The 17865-nt window shown below is 37.4% G+C and overlaps 1 protein-coding gene across 2 annotated transcripts; it reads left to right on the top strand.

Annotated features, from left to right (window-relative positions):
* The first annotated feature begins 7047 nt into the window (after positions 1 to 7047).
* Positions 7048 to 17810, top strand: SELENOP (selenoprotein P). 2 transcript variants are annotated; one of them, XM_019464277.2, is made up of 5 exons: positions 7048 to 7112; positions 10369 to 10584; positions 10838 to 11050; positions 12339 to 12456; positions 16310 to 17810. In XM_019464277.2, exons 2-5 carry the CDS (start codon positions 10382 to 10384, stop codon positions 16958 to 16960), a joined length of 1185 nt encoding a protein of 394 aa, XP_019319822.2. In that variant the 5' UTR covers positions 7048 to 7112; positions 10369 to 10381; the 3' UTR covers positions 16961 to 17810. The 2 variants fall into 2 exon arrangements, with proteins under 2 accessions (XP_019319822.2, XP_053762937.1); XM_053906962.1 differs by lacking the exon at positions 7048 to 7112 and having other exon boundaries at positions 16310 to 17042.
* The last annotated feature ends 55 nt before the right edge of the window (positions 17811 to 17865 follow it).

Raw genomic sequence — 17865 nt, 5'->3', positions numbered from 1 at the left:
CAGAGGAGAGCCTAGAGCTAAATTTGGGTGCTGGCTCTACATATTTTGTTGCTAAGATGTCTCCATGCTACCAGCATTACACTGAAACTGTGTTGTAGCAAACCCTAGTCTTAAAACTCCAAGAAAAACTGGGGTGCCGGGCTTCTATTTGGTATTTTCAGGGCATAAGAAGAGTAAAATCCCTTCTGCACCTAGACTTATACTGTTAATAAGCCAGAATTTAAAAGATACACTTACATAAGTTGATACGTAAACCAGCAAAGAAAAGCACGAAGTGGAAGTATAATTTCCTCAATATACAAATAATCTTGGTAATAAATTTAAAAAGGTGACCCGATGAATAGTAAAATAGCCAGCTGGCATGTACTGGCATTTCACAGACGAGGACCTACAGATGGTTAATACTATGGTCTGAATTGTATTCTCCCAAATTCATATGTTGGAATCCTCATTCCTAGCACCTCAGAATGTGACTATATATGGACACAGGGCCTTTGAAGAAGTAGTTAAGGTAAAATGATGTCATCCAGATGGGCGCTAATTCATCATGACCGGTGTCCTCTCAAGAAGAGATTAGGACGTAGGTACACAAGGAGGAAGACTGTACGAAGACAGAGAGAAAATAGCCATACAAACCAAGGAGAGAGGCCTCCGAATGAAATCAACTCTGCTGACGCCCTGATTTCCGACTCCTGGTTTCCAGAATTGTGAGGAAATAAATTTCTATTGTCTGAGCCACCCAACATATGGTACTTTGTTATGGCAGCTCTGGCAAACTAAAAAAAAAGTTGGTAAACTTACAAATGATGAAATAAGCTCAAATTACACAACAATTTGATGGTGGAAACAAGTACTACCGTGTACTTTTAGGTGGGAGTATAATTTGAGACACTTTGCGGTGCAATTTGGTAATAACGATCAAATTTGAAAGATGCACTCCTTTGATCAACAATTTTACTTCAGGCAGAAATTATACGTCATGCACAAGTGCATATATTGTGTAAATATGGTCATTCGTTCGTAGAATGAAATTTTGTGCATTTTTCTTTTAAAAGAATGAGGTAACGCTATACACATTGACATAGAAAGATGTCTATGGTTTGAAAAGATGTCCATGATAAATTATTAAATTAAAAATAGTTGTGGGGGTGCTTGGGTGGCTCAGTCTGCGAGATATCCAACTCTCGATTTTGCCTCAGGTCATGATCTCACAGTCGTGGGATCAAGGCCTGTGTGGGGCTCTGTGCTAAGCATGGAGCCTGCTCGGGATTCTCTCTCTCCCTCTCAGTTTCTGCCTTTCTTTCTCTCAAAATAAATTAATAGACTTTGAAAAAAAATAGCTGTGAAACAGTAAGTAGAAAATGCCTATGTTTATTTATACCCAGTATATACTTTTTCACCTTTTTAGGATATAAATTAAGACTGCATTTCCTTTTTTGAAAAGTTGAAGTATTTTTAATGAACACTATATAAACCCACCTGGTCTGATATTATTATACTCAGTTATTCTGAGATTTAGATTTGAGAAATCATCAAACACAAGTCCTAGAAGACTTTTTGGTAGTACATACATATGTAAAATGGAAAGTGGCAAATTAAGACCACCATAAATTAATGTATGTTGTCTTGAAATATCCATTTAACTGAGATGAGAGGTGTGGTTCTCCTCTATGAACCTGGCTTCTTTGCAAACTGGATAGCATGTTAGACATGCTCTTGGAGACAGCTCTCCAAGTTTTTTTTTAAAGTTGATTTTTATTTATTTTGAGAGAGAGATAAAGAGCAAATGGGGGAAGGGAAGAGAGAGAGGGAGACAGAATCCCAAGAAGGCTCTGTGCTGTCAGTGCAGAGCCTGATGTGGGGCTCAAACCCATGAACTGTGAGATGATGACCTGAGCCAAAACGAAGAGTTGGACGCTTAACTGACTGACCCACCCAGGTGCCCCAAAAGCTCTCCAGGTTTTAAGGAAAGTGGGCATAAATGGTTTTTGATAGTCAGTCTAAGGCATTGTTAGTTTTGGAAAGGAATTCATCAGATACAACTATGTTTTGGGTTTTTCTTTTTAATCTGGGATATGAAAAATGAATATTCACTTGAGTTTTACTGGGAATACTGCAGCTCTGATCATGGCAAATATTCTGGATAAGAATGAAGGAAATGATTTACTTCATTATGTTTGAATGCTCTTTGGGCTACAAAGGATTTCACAGGGATTTCAATGGAATCTCATAATTCCAGCATTCAGACTTAGTTCATACGTCTCAGGGAAAAATTCACCATTAATTTACACATCCCTTCAGCAAATATTTATTGTGGATCAGTAATTTATCAAGCTGCCCAGTGAATCTCTACTGTTGTGATTCAGAAGCCCCAAGGGCCATGAGAAAATGTGGCATGTTCCTAGTGCTTGTCTGGGACGCCCGTCTCTGGTCCTTGTCATATTGCCTTATCAAGTATGTAAGAGCCAAGTACTGTCAACATTGCCTGTACAGGTGTCTGTCCAGCCATGGCTTCCAGATTACTCTTTTGATTCCAAACTCCCTGATTTTTTTTCTCTCTGCTTCTTTTTCCTAGTTCCATACCTGATTTTTTGAGCACTGACACTAGCTCCCCTTAGTCTGTTGACCTATTAGCACCCTTACAAACCTCAGCTTCTGACTCAAGATTTTATCTTTATACGCTCCTTCAACTTTAGTGTTTCCTGAAGCTTTGAGTTGAAGATAGTCCAGTCAGCCCTACATTCAAGAACTCTCATCTGCTGGGCTAGTGGGAAAATTATAAAGGTTAAGCGTCAATTATGAGAAAATATAAGAATAAGACCCAGAGTTGCATTTAATTTCAGATTTTGGGAAAACTAGATTGCACACTTAGGAAGAAATTCCATAAAATTTACTCCAGACACCAATCTAGACAATGGTATAAGGGCTGATCAATATTATTTTTTTTAAGATTTTTTATCTTTAAGTAATCTCTACACGCAACGTAGGGCTTGAACTCACAACCCTAAGATCAAGAGTCACATGTTCCACTGAATGAGCCAGCTGGGTGCCCTGGTCAATATTATTATAATGAAAAGTAATTGCCAGATTTGCAAGAATATTCTTGGCAAGAATATTCTTTTTATAAAAACAGTTTTCTAAAAGTTAATAGACTCACAGAAGAAGTCCTTGATCAAAGCCACACATTTAGTTGGAGTGCTGGTTAACTACGATATCAGTGTGCTTTTTCTTCCCTGAGGACTGGGGGCATACCTACTTATAGTACAGGGCAGATGGTGTGAATCAGAACACCACTTTCCCACATGATCTCTGTCTAGTGTGGCTGCAGTTGACTCAAGAATCTCCTTAGTGCTTCTCTAAGCTCAACAGCTATGTGTGTTAGAGCCCCAGTGCAGCTATAGTTAGGTGGACACCTCTCTTAAAACACAAAAATACTTCTTCAAGGCTTAAAAAAAACCTAATGAGAAACAATACTGATATTTTTTAAGATAAGCTAAAGTAAGTGAATAGAACATTGATTTTTCAGAGTATGTGATTCTTAACAGGTCACAATAATGTTAAAATTCCATGTTAAATACTTTAAAAATTAGCTAATATGTTATTCCCTATTTTTCAAACAATGAATGTTTTAAAAATCATGAATACTAACCTCATTGTTCCCCCCAAACCCCCCCCAACAACTATGCTTTTAAAAAAACTAAAAATTCTTCTACCAATTAGCAAATGCGTTAATAATACTTAAATACATAGCTGGTTTTTCATTGGTCAAAACACAAACGTCATACTCTATGAATGTGGTGTTTCCTTGATTCAGGGGATTATGTCACTTGGGGGCCATCTGATGCCCCTACATGCTTCTTGCATGTTTGTGCCAACACCGTGTCCCGTGAGGAGCTGTGGGCACCAGCTCTGGCTTTGACAAGTTTGTTTGTTTTAATTAATAGCATCCTATTTCAAGCAAAATTTGTCTCTTGTTTGTTACCTTTGGATGTGCTCAGTCCCACGTGAAATTTGTCACCATATAGTTACCTCCTTACCTGCATTTATGTTTGATACAGCAAACAGTTCTCAGATCTGTAAACTTGTGAGCTTGAAGAAAAGCTCCCTTCAAAGCAGATCTCAGTCTCATATGAATCGTGAAGGATCAAATTAGTCCTTATCTAATCAAAGCTGCTGTTTCCATGCCTTCCTCTGACTACTGTTCTTATTTATCTTCTTTACTTTGAAAACATCTTGCGTTTTCCTAGGCATCCCTTCCATATCAGTGGCTTATCTTTCAACATGGATGCTCAAACAATATTAGATTTGGAACAATGCGTAGGGTAAAGTCTAAAGCACCTTCTAGTACATGCAAGGGAAAGGACCTTTTAGTAAATGCAAGGGAAAGGAAGAATCATACAGGTCAATTGGTGCTATTTCCCAAGATATTTCCCTTTGCATGTAAAACCCCCACCTAACACTCAAGCTAAGGGGGTTAATACTTTACATAGGCTCTTCATGTAGCAATAATACTTTCACTTTCTCATATATTGAGACATCAGTGTTTTACAAATGCTAATGGATCAATGCTGTATTATCACCTGCTGTAGCTAATAAACTCATTTATAGAGTCACAGCTCATAGCTCTTCTCTCTTTTAAGTGTATATTGGACTCAGATTCGTAGGGTCCTATTCTCCATGGAAATTACCTACTACCTATAAAAGGGTGAGCATGCTTATTCAAACTTGGACCTAAATAAATGCATCAACATTCTGGGGCCAAATAATAAGGATGGGGAAGAATGAGATAGTATGCAGAGGGATCATTAGGATAAAGTTGAACTTGACAGAATGCAGTCGATGAACTTAATGTTCGATTGTGTGCTGGTGGCTGGAGCAAATGGTCAGATTTTAATCATTCATACAAATTGGACCAAAAAAACTTTCTAGATGGTGCTGTGGCCAGGTCTGCTGGGTGCTCTGAAGTAGAGGGTAAAATAAAAAGGGCCTGTTGAACTTGCTTGAAGTGCACTAATCTAGCATGCTGGCCTATCTGTAGGCTGGGTTTAATGCTGCTTTTTTCATTTCCAGCTTTCCAACAGAACCTTGCGCATGCAGCCATTAGGACATTGTCACACTTTACGGTTTTGTTTTGTTTTTGTTTTTTTCTGTTTGCTTGTATGTCTACCCTATTAGATTTTGAGATCCTTGAGAATAAGAGAACTTAGGAGCATTGTAAGGGAACTTAGCATTGTGCCTGGCGTAAGCACCTAATTAAATGTTTAATTTCATTTGATTTAATGTAATTTAACATCACAGAAAGGTGTGTTTGAAAATTCTGTTTTCTTTTTCTTTATAAAGTTTGTTTATTTTGAGAGAGAGTTTGAGAGAGAGGATCCCAAGCAGGCTCTGCACTGTCAGTGCAGAGCCCACGCAGGGCTTGATGAGATCATGACCTGAGTTGATACGAAGAGTTGGACACTTAACTGACAGCCACCCATGCGTCTCCAAAATTCTGTTCTCTTAACAATGCTGACTGGTCCCAGTTTGCTTGGCACAGAAGAGGCTGAGGCTATTAAGGATGGATTGGTTCCCTGCAAACATCCCCGCCCCCTACCCCCAGTCTTCTCCTTTTGCCATCTGGGGTTTTAGACACACGCTGACCTGCACTCACAATCCTGGGTACTTCGCTGTGTAGCTAGAGGCACATCTGGAGGGAATCCTTTTGGGGCAGGAGGCCGCTGCTAAGCCACTTGTAAAGGAGGGAGGGGCTGGTAAAATTTCCTGCTGCAGACAGACCCAAGATGACTACTCAAATAATCTGTCAGGGAAATGAGGTACAGGGGGGACAATCGGCTTTAAACAAAGATTTTTGACAAAAGTCTTTCAAAAAAATGAGTCTGTATATTTGCTTTTTTATTCCCTGGAAAAACTAGGCATTTCTCAAAAGGATCTGGGACCCAAAATAGTACTACTGCTTAGTTTGAGTAAACAGTTTGGCTTTCAAAATCAAGCTTCTAATTTGATAAATTTCTTTGTGGGAAGGCTGACATCTGAGCCTCTTTGTATTCACCCCTGTGTGGTACAATAGTACTCAGTACACAACAATCAATAGGGGTTTGTTTGGGAAAAATACATTAATAGTATAAGCAAGGCTTACTTGAAAACCAGGGCTACCCAGGGATGACATTTGACGTTGCTCCTTACCTTATACCCCATGGTGTGCTCACGTGTAGCAGTTATTGGGAAGCGTTTACCCCCTTCTGAAAGAGTAAGAACTTTCCATTTAATTTGTGAAAAATGTGAAATTTCTATATCCTTTTCCATGCTCAACTTCTACCACTAAAATTTTTTATCTGTATGGTACTTATATTTGTAAATATTTCCCATTCAATTCTTAAATGCTTCTGTGGGATCCACAGGTCTTACAGGGAGTACAACATCTGTTATAATAAACTGAGGCTTGGTTTGCCTCTGCTAGGAGGTTTAGTTTCTTGTTCCTTTCCTTAAATGAAAAAGAAGAGAGCAGAGATCCTGTGAGATCCCACACAGATCCAAGTTTTAAACATAGTAAAATAATCCAAGCAACTCTGTAACAGCAGGAGAGGGAAAGATTTGAAACAGCAGGTGACTTTTGTAACAAAGCTCACACAGTCTAGGTTAGGCTAACCTGGCCACAACAGAGCAGAAGGAAAAATCAGATTTTTTTTTTTTTTTTTTTTTAAAGCAGCAGCTTAACTTGCTGGCTCAGCAAATGTTTTTCCCTATTATAGTTTGAAAAAGAACATGACTTGGAGGCCCTTTTACCCTTAGTCCTTCCTCCCGCCCCCGACTGTACCATTAAATCCTAGATACTGGGGTGACTAAAAAGGATAAGGAATAAATCAATAATCACAAAAAAGTTTCCCCCCATTTTATGCCTGGCAGCACTTGCTGCTTTCTTTAAGTTGATTGTAACAACCAGTTCAGGGGTTTGCTCTGCTTGCAAGGTCACAGCCAGAGGGGGGCAGTGAACTTTGGACTACAGCCGGGGAGAGAGGTAAACAACAGGACTATAAATATCAGGGCTTCTGGCTGTGGAGCTGCGGAGCTGAGCAAAGAGAAAGGAAGCAGGCTGATCTCGAAGGGGTTGTGTAAGTAGGAACTTTGTGTTCTCCAGTATTTCTTTTAGAGTCTGGTAAATAATTTGATTTTGAGTCTGATAAAATGTTTCTGTCCTTACAATAGGTTTTTTAAAAACAGAGATAGGTAAAGTGATAAAAATAATACAAAAGAAAGAACAAAAGGGTCTGGACTTGGGTGTGGTGGGTGGAGGTCCGCAGCCCTTTGCTGATTTCTGCCCTGTCTTGTGCCTCCCGAGGATAGAAGATGGGAGCAGAGGAGGCTGGAAAAATCAGTTACTCTGCAAAGAGTTGTGATGTTATAGAGACAGTTTTGCTTGTTTAAGCTTAAATGTCTCCCACTGCAATGCAGAGTGAGAACTCTAAGGAGAAATCAGCCTGTGGGTTTGAAGAGCAGAGACTGAAATAAGGCCATTCTACAGTGCTGTAGAAACGTCCAGGGATACTGTGAGGAGTTTCAGGAAACAAAAAAAAAAAAGAAAATCCCTGGCGGCAGGGAAAGCAGGTTGGGTCCACTGGGCAGAAATTGTTGCCCTTAAAAGAGTTCAAAACCCATGTCAAATCAGGTGGCCTGTGATTAAGTGCAAAGTTTTGCAGTTTACAAGGTGAGTGGGTACTTTTAGGTGAATGAGGAAGGACCTTCAGATGCCAGTTTGAAGTTAAGGGAGAAAGTTTCTGCATATTCTGCCTTTTAATGGGGGAGTTTTAAACAAATGTCAGTCTGTATGTGGCCAGAAATCTAGTTCTGTGATTGAAAAGTGGTGAGATTAGTGAAATTTACAAATACTTTCAACAGCTTCTAATAAATCCTATTTAGTTATTTATACATAGATATAACTATAACCAAATGTTTATTATGCAAAAAAATGATCTTAAGACAAAGTTGAACGGCCTATTGAATATAACAGAAGAGGAAAATTTGCGAGTGTGAACACTGTAACCCACTACCCTTTGTCTTTTTTCATCAAAAAAACTAAATGAAGGGAATAAGGGAAAAAGCCTTTTCATTTATATTTGCTACTTAGCCACTAGAAAGGGTATGCCAAAGTGAAAGGGTATGGCAGAGTGAGGAAACCAAGTGCTGAATTTATGCTGAAGCTTCTATAGTTACTGAAATTCTATTCTAGAAAGTAGGGGAAATCTCTCCATCCTAGTAAAAAACCAAACAGATTGAATTGAATTATTTTGATGTTCTCCTTGCCATCCCAGGGCATAAACAAACAAAACCCTGGCTACTATAGTTATTAAAGGTGATCTACCTCATAGCTAAGAGGTCATGTTTTGGATTTAGCAGAACTGGTTTGAATCTAGTTTCTTTGGTGACTTAATATCTGTGTGGACTTGGGCAAGATGCCTAAACTCTCTTGGCCATGTTTCTTCAGCTGCAAAAGGGGGGTAATGGTCATATAGTTGTAAGGATTAACTGACATGATAAAAAAAAAAAACAACAAAAAACTGCTTAGCACCACCTGCATAGAGTTCTGTAAATGCTCAATGAGCAGTAGCCATAATAAGGATAATTGTGTCACCAGTATAAATACGATCCTAAAGAAATTTGCTAGATTTAGTCCAGATATATCCTCTCTTTTTTTAAATATTAGAATTTTAAAAAACATTAGAATAGTTGGGATGGCCTTAATCATTTGATTTATCTGTCTCTCTTTAAGTTAGGCTCTTGGATTTTGTAATATTAAATGATATGAAAGATAGTCAAGTTTTAAAAATTCTATACTTATCAGTGCACCAGATCTCAAATCAATCTGATTCTAACCTTTCTACTCCCATCTTAATTCTGGGCTCACTTTAACTTATCATTAGCTGCCTACTAGCAGCTATCATTAGCTCCCTCCTCCCATTGCTCCCCCCCCCCCCCAAAGTACTTTTACTTTCTTATCCCAGATCAGTGCCTGAAAATGTGTCAACTTCCTAGTTCTGGAATGTTGCCCTGATCTCTCTCCACAGATTCTTCCATCAGAATAAGCCTGTTCCTGGGTTTTTCTTTTTCTGCTCTTCTCTGCTGAATGTGTTCCTTGTTTTCACTACCTGTCTATAGTTCACCTGTTTCATGTGTACCTCTCTGCTGAGAGTTAGCCCTAGTCTGGGGAATATTTCTAGTCAGATATTTAACTTTTCTACTCAGAGGTACTTACCCAAGAACGTGCCATCTAGTCACAGAAATTTCTTGAAAGTAATGGTAGCCAATAAATAGACTGAGTGTGAATTGTAGTGGGTCTTAAATGGTTGAAGGGGTCGTGATTTGTGACATTTCTCCTTGGTCAGTCAGGCTTTTTCCTTTGGTTCCTATCTATCTTGGATGTGGTAGTAACATTTTGGCAGGCAGTTTTATACCTGAAAAGATTCAAATCCTTTAATATTCACATACAGCTAGACTGTAAAGAATAAGAAGAACAAAAGGGAGCCGGACCCAAGAGACTTATAAATACAGAAGGCTTGAACATGAAGAACTAAGGGCCCCATATGGGCCACCTTCATGTTGGTAAACTGCCCTTACAGCCTCCTCTTTCTTCCAGGGTTCTCTTTCCATGCTGGCTCTTTTCATTTCTGTGCAGAATCCTCTACTTACCCTTTCCTTTCTTAGATTGGTGGAGGACAGAAAGCAGCAATCAGAACTTGGTGCATTTTAAATATTTTTTTTTTTTAACGTTTATTTATTTTTGAGACAGAGGCAGAGCATGAACGGGGGAGGGTCAGAGAGAGAGGGAGACACAGAATCGGAAGCAGGCTCCAGGCTCTGGGCCATCATCAGCCCAGAGCCCGACGCGGGGCTCGAACTCACGGACCGTGAGATCGTGACCTGAGCTGAAGTCGGACGCTTAACCAACTGAGCCACCCAGGCGCCCCAGAACTTGGTGCATTTTAAATAAAAACAAAATCACGTCTGCAGAATGTTATTGGGTTATAGAGGGCACAGTCTCAAAATTTTTCTAAACATGTATATTCTCTTAGAGAAATACTGGGCTGCCTGTTCAGGCAGATTTCCATAGCATGCTTACTAAAGTATCTTGTCAGGTCAGATAGTTAAGAGGTGCTTTGACAACTCCCTTGCCTCTGGCTGATTTTTTACTCCTTTTGGGAAGATTTGATGCAGGAAGGCCCAACATGATGAATGAGCCCAGCAACACTGGGATAGAATCCATGGGCTAGATAGTGATAGAAAGGGGGACTGTACTGGCTGTATTTCTAGAAATTCCTGGCTATGACTGTGAAGTCACCTGTGAAGATGACAGCAAGGTTTCCTCTTTTACAGGACAACCCCAGCAATGTGGAAAAGCCTGGGGCTTGCCCTGGCTCTCTGTCTTCTCCCATGGGGAAGAACAGAGAGCCAGGGACAAAGCTCTTTTTGTAAGCAGCCTCCAGCCTGGAGCATAAGGGATCAAAATCCAATGCTAAACTCAAGTGGTTCCGTGACCGTGGTTGCTCTTCTTCAAGCCAGCTGATACCTGTGCATCCTGCAGGCATCCAGGTGAGCTGGTTTCAGTGGTCTAGGATTTCTCAAGGGGAAAGCTATTAAATACATGATACATACATACATAAAATAAAATAGAAATGGAAAAGATGTATTTATTAAATCACATTTTATAAAGAAGGGATATGAGTAAGTAAAAAAAAAGTCGTAAGAGAGTTTCATGTAAAAAAAGAATGAGGAGAGAGAAGTCACTAATGAATTCAATGAGATTTTTCCTTTTTTTTTTTTGTATTTTTCCCAAATATTTTAGATTGGAAGACCTGAGAGTGAAACTGGAGCAAGCAGGATATTTGAACATCTCTTATGTTGTTGTTAATCATCAAGGACTCTCTTCTCGATTAAAATATATGCATCTTAAAAATAAGGTTTCAGAACATATTCCTGTTTATCAACAAGAAGAAAACGAAACAGATGTCTGGACTCTCTTAAATGGGAAAAAAGATGACTTCTTCGTATATGACAGGTGCGTATACACACACACATGCACACACACACCCCAAATTAAAAGATGCCTTCTTAGCATTTAATTTAATAGTGATTTAAAATAAGACATCTTCTTTTGTTTTATTACCAAGTACTCAGAGTGAGCTATTAAAATGGTTTTAATGTTTTATTTCACAAACTGACTTTCTTCTGTGCAAAAGAATTCACCATTCTAGTAGGGAAATACAGAAAATTGACTATAATCCCCCCCCCCCCCCGCAATAAATTAGCATTCTGCCTGAATAAAAGGATCAATTTGTGTATCAAGTACAATTCAAACCTGAGAATTTGCAGAATAACTACACTTTGCAGACCACTTTTTTATCTTTAATCTGATTAATAATTTAAAGGTTACACACCTGAATTTCTGAACTATAAAGTGTTAATCATTTAGATCTAATCTGCATGAATCTGCTTTTGATTTCATGAATAAATAAAACATTTGTATCTTAAGGGAACCTCCATGTTTACATTATTTGATATTACCAACATTTTTAGTTGGTGCTGTTTTCTTTTGACTCTTAAGAAATGGTGAGGCATACTCTGGTTAGACCTAAGCCCTACTTCATCTTACTCTAAATATTTTTAATATTACATACTCTTTTAGGACTGCAAACTTCTAATTTAGACAGTTGCAAAGTGTAGCTCTTTGATAGTCACGTAATATTATATATCCTGGGAAAAATGTGGGAAAGAAGGACATTTCAACTCCACTATTTCTGAGAATGCTGAGTATTATAATTCCATTTCTTTCATTATGCTGAAATTTTTGTTGCATCAGACATATTTTTAAATAAATGGGCTATTGGCCAAGACTTGAGGATGCTGTAATTTTTTGTTGTGTGGAATTTGTGCTGCCATAGCAGTTATGAAAACCTCATGTGATTTGCAGAGCCTGATTTATGGTAAGGTAGTGGTTTGTGCATTCATAGAATTTATAAGTCTATACCAAATTGTATTTGACCAAGTCACAATGACTTATGTATTTTGATATAATTTATAGTGGCATATCTAGAAGATTTCAAAACGCTGGTATGAGACTCCCGGTAGCCTTGCTGTGACCTAACCTGATATGTGGTGCCAGGGAGCTCACTTGAGACCCCATTCAAGGAAGTTTATTGGAGGTGTGAATGGGTCTTAGTTATAAGACCATTAAACCAATAGCACCTATCCCAAACTGCTTGAGTATGATCATGATACAGAAAATATTGTAATGATATGTAATGATATGTAATGATAAATGTAATGTTTGCCCTTTTTTTTTTTAGATGTGGCCGTCTTGTATACCATCTTGGTTTGCCTTACTCCTTCCTAACTTTCCCATATGTAGAAGAAGCCATTAAGATCGCTTACTGTGAAAAGAAATGTGGAAACTGCTCTCTCATGGTATTTTATTTTTCTCAATTATTTCTCCTGGGAGAAAAGAGAAAGTCTTTTAAGAGTTATCTAAATAAGTTAATATTTCATGATCAATTAGCTAAGCAATGTTTCTGTTGGTATACTAAAAATAAACAACAGTCATTTTTATAATTATTTCCTATTATGTAACATACACCGTAAGACATTTTTTTCAAGATCCGTATTGCTGCTTTTATCTAGAAGGAGTTTATAAAACAAAAACCAACATAGATGGCATATTTCAAATACCACCAAATGATGTTGGGTGTGTTCAAAATGCCTAAAGAATTCAGCCAACATAAAATATTATTGTAGTACCCTGAATGTGTTCACACGAGAGCATAGTGATGGCAAAGCTTATTCATGGCATTACCTGAAATGGAATTGAGGCCCAGATAGTTACTTACTATATCAAAGATCTAAGACTGCAGCTTTCCCATGAAGCCCTTACACTGTCTGCCCACTCTGCAGTCAGAATTACTGCATTTATTTCACAGTGGAATAAGTTTTCTACTTGTTATTGATATTTTTCTCCCAACAACCATGAGAATATTTACTCCTTTTTATGAGAAGCTCTACATTTAAGTATTGTTTATAAAAAGATACTCAAGGAATTGATTTTAATTTATATTAACTAGACTCCCCCCTTCCCATATTGAAAAGGAAAACAATTCCAAACAATGTTTCCTTAATAGGGAAAATTGGCAAAATTTGAACTCAGGTTTAAAAATAGTTCTGCATTTTATTTGAGAGCTATACATCCTTCAGATTTTTCCAGTTGTAAAGAAGCCATCTCGATTTGTAATGAATTATTTAATTAATTAATTTAGTTGTTGTGGAGCACAACAGGTTAATTACTCTAGTTATATAATTTTTCACATTTTAATCTTCATTATAATCCTATGAAGCTTAGTCTATTCTTTCTAAAGATGGGGAGACTGAAGTAATGCAAATAAAGTATTAACTCAATGTCTGACTTCTACTAAGTATGTAATAAATGCTAGTTATATTGATTCCTCATATTCTGGGACTATTTTGCATTTTTGCAAATGCCTAATAGTTATAAATATACCCCGTTATATTGAAACAAAGGCAGAAACAGTCCCATAACATGCTTAAAATTTATGAACCTCTTGTAAATAGGATATACCATATATATCTGATGTGCCAAATCAAATTGGAGTTTTCCTTTTTCATTGTATCCTAGATGCCATCAATTGTAGGACACATTATTTTATGTACTATTTTAAAAATGCTGTCAGCTAAGGTAGGACACTGTTACAACACCATCAATAATAGGATGCATTCTGATTTTAAAGATATTAAAATGTGAAAAAAATCCCTTGTAGGATCAATAAAACCTAGTAATCCGTTTCAGAAACTAATTAGACCACTACTGTCAACTTTTGAACATTTAGAACATTACATAGTATATTTTAAACATTTATCAAGTTGTTTATAAGCTTTTAATCAAATAACATTAAATACTCAAAAGGAAACAAGCGACAAAACTAAAAGGCATCCTGTGGAATGGGAGAAAATAGTTGCAAATGACATATCCGATAAAGGGTTAGTATTCAAAATATATCAAGGACGTCTAAAACTCATCACCAAAAAAAAAAAAAAAGAATAATTCAATTAAAAAATTGGCAGAAGACATGAATAGACACTTTTCCAAAGAAGACATACAGATAGTCAACGGACACATGAAAAGATGCTCAACATCACTCATCATCAGGGACACACAAACCAAAACTACAATGAGATGTCACCTCACACCTGTCAGAAGGGCTAAAATCAACAACACAAGAAATAATAGGTCTTGGTGAAGATGTGAACAAAGGGGAACCGTCTTATACTGTTGGCGGGAAGGCAAACTGGTGCGGCCACTCTGGAAAACAGTATGGAGGTTCCTCGGAAAGTTAAAGATAGAACTACCCTATGACCCAGCAATTGTGCTACTAGGTAGTACTAGTATTAGTACTAATTCAAGAGGATATGTGCACCCTGATGTTTATAGCAGCATTGTCCGCAATAGCCAAATTATGGGAACGGCCCTAGTGTCCGCTGATTGGTGAATGGATGAAGATGTGGTGCATATACAATGGAATATTACTCAGCCATAAAAAAGAATGAGATCTTGCCATTTGCTAAAGATGTGGATAGAGCTAAAGAGTATGATGCTAAGTGAAATAAGTCCAAGAAAGACAAATGCCATATGATTTCACTCCTATGTGAAATTTCAGAAAAAAACAAATGAACTCACAGGGATAAAAAAGAGAGGCAAACCAAAAAACAGATTCATAATTACAGACAACAAACTAAGGGTTGCGGGAGGGGAGGCGGGCAAGGGGAATAAGGTAAATAGGTGATGGGGATTGAGGAGTGCACTTGTCATGAGCATCAGATGATGTGCAGAAGTGTTGAATCACTATAATGTACACCTGAAACTAATATTACACTGTATGTTAATTAATAGGAATTTGAAGCAAAGCTTAAAAAATAGCATGAAATTCTCAAAAGTAATTCAGAAATAACCAAAAACTGTACCACTTAATAGTTGTATGCAAAAATCCGTGGAATTTTTAACCTTTCAAAACACGGAACCATACCACTTAGAAAATCAGTTTGAGAGATGAAAAAGACTCACTAAATTTATTTATAAATCACTTTAGGGTAAAGGTTTCATATGATATTGCGATATCTATAAGCTTTGAGCTTATATTCGTAGGCACACAAGACAATAAAGACTTGGCAGCAAATTAACTAGATTGAGGCAGAATGGGATTGTATGCCCAGTGGAAGATGGGCAGTAATTTGCTACTTGCAGCTGCCAGCTCAACAGTAGGGACACAGTAACAAGACTGGTGAATGGTGAAGTTCAAAACATTTCCTGGCATAAGCTGAGGCGTGAAAAACTGATTTTCAGCAGAGTTTATTGGCATTTTTGAATTAGCAGAAATTAGTTTGCTTCAGAATAGAACATTAAGTATGAATATAATATTAGAAGTATCCATGTAGTTCAGCTGCTTTTAGGATTTGATATTTGTTTGACTTTACTGCAATCGATGTAAGTTCTTTTAACCAGTTTATTTAGTTTTGCTTCTGCAGATGTAAATATAGTGGTTTGGCTTTCTTTTTAAGCCTTTTGTATCTCTTAAATTCTTCCTCAGGGTTCTTAAAAATCGGGGAAACACTCTTGATAAGAAAAGGAAGATTTGAATTCTGCTATTGATTTAACCAGTATAGAAGCTTAGGCGAACTGCTGAATTTTATTTATTTATTTATAATTTTTTTTTTTAACATTATTATTTATTTTTGAGACAGGGAGAGACAGAGCATGAACAGGGGAGGGTCAGAGAGAGGAAGACACAGAATCTGAAACAGGCTTCAGGCTCTGAGCTGTCAGCACAGAGCCCGACGCGGGGCTCGAACTCATGGACTGTGAGATCATGACCTGAGTCGAAGTCGGCCGCTTAACCGACTGAGCCACCCAGGCGCCCCTGAACTGCTGAATTTTAATTGTCTTGTGCTTTGTTTTATCTATTTGCAAAACATTAATGTTAATTCCTTTGGAAGATGCTTGAGGATTCTCTGATTAAATGCAAACTTTGCACAAGAAGAACTTTATAATTATGTATGATTGGAACCAAATTTTAATAAAAAGTTTGGGTGTTGAAACACATCAAAATTTTATCTCATTAACATGATGTTAGAAAAACAAAGCCAGTTTAATCCTAATTACTTTGAATTTTATATATGTTAGCTTTACAAAGAATTTTTTGTGCACAGCTCCTAAATCTACAAATTTGTTGAAAAATGATTCATAAATTTGTTCTAGACACCGGAAGATGAGGACTTCTGTAAAATTGTATCTTCAGCTACCGTGGGAAATACAACTGAGGCTCCACAGCCACATCACCACCACGACCATCACCACCATCACCACCATCATCACCATCATAATCATGAGCATGGGCATCAGCATCATGGGAATGGTGAACTTGCAGAGAACCAGCAACCAGAAACACCAGATGCCCCTGGGCACCCCCCTTCTCAAGTCCCTCATAACCACCACAAGCACAAGGACCACCAAAGACAGGGCCATCCAGAGGACTGAGATATGCCAGCAGGCAGTGAAAGTTTACAACTTTCTGTCCCACCAAAGAAGCTCTGACGAAAGGGATGTATAAATCAATTACACTGCAAATTGCCCAAAGATTCAGAGTTGGCTCCTAGCAGCTGATGCTGACACTGACGACATCTGATATTTGAAAAAACAGGGTCTGCAATCACCTGACAATGTAAAGAAAACCTCCCCTCTTTATGTAGCTGACAGGGACTCTGGGCAGAGGAGAACGTCATTGAATCTTGACAGTGACGTTTGCCTCCAGCTGCCTGACACGCAATTCAGCAGCCCAAGCCCACAGAGGCCAGCACCAATTGAAGCTGAGAAAATAAGGCCAAAATGTGAAAATGACCTTCATACTAAATATTTTAAATAGGATTTTACTCCCCAAGTCAGTCTAGACAATTTCGTTTCCAGCATTTTTATATGCTACCTAATTAACAATGATCTAAAACTAAGAATTGGATTTGTACAAAACACGGGGAAATCTATTATATTGGCTCCCAAATTTTAAAATTTAAGTCAAAGAAATTTTGACCTAAACCAAATTTTTATTATTTTATTATAAAGGTGATTGCAGCACTTGGTTAATATGTTTTTCTTTTTCTTTTTCCAGCATTCTACTTGTATTAATGAGAACAGAGACATAAACTATGACCTAGGGGTTTCTGTTGGATAGTCAGCAATTTAGAATGGAGAAAGAACAACAAAGACATGTTTTCCATTTTTTTCTTTACTTATTTCTCAAAAAATACTTGTCTTTTTAATCTTACATTTTTAACTGATTAAATCTTATAAAGAACTGCCTTTATAATTCTTTCAGGTTCCAGAAATACTGACACATGAATATTTTGCTGTGACTACATTTTAAATATCCATTTATACTTTGTATGTCTAAGAGTCATAGTCTTGATTTTTACTATCACATATGAATGAAACTCTTATGTCTTATTTTCTTTATCTAGCATTATTATATCATACTGTTTAAAATTTGAGATAGTCTGCCTTGAAAGATGTAATGGAGAAGGTAAATGAATGTTGTCTGTCTCTTGATTGCTTAGAAAGTATTTCCATAGTCAATGATGGTTCAATAGGTAAACTACGTGCTATAAACCTGAACTCCTCTATGGTTAATACTATTAAGCAAGAATGTGGTACACACAGTTGGCCAAATGTGGATTTGTTTAAATAAACTCAATTTAAAATGTTTAAAGCGATCTTTTTTTCATTGTTATTATTTAGGTAGTATGTTATATTAATGACAGAAG

The sequence above is a fragment of the Panthera pardus genome, unplaced genomic scaffold, assembly GCF_024362965.1.
Source record: "Panthera pardus isolate Hobbes unplaced genomic scaffold, ASM2436296v1 HiC_scaffold_2, whole genome shotgun sequence".
In the NCBI taxonomy this organism is placed as follows: Eukaryota; Metazoa; Chordata; class Mammalia; order Carnivora; family Felidae; genus Panthera; species Panthera pardus.
Note: the sequence above shows the minus strand (reverse complement) of the source record. Positions and strands in the feature narration are given on the sequence as shown.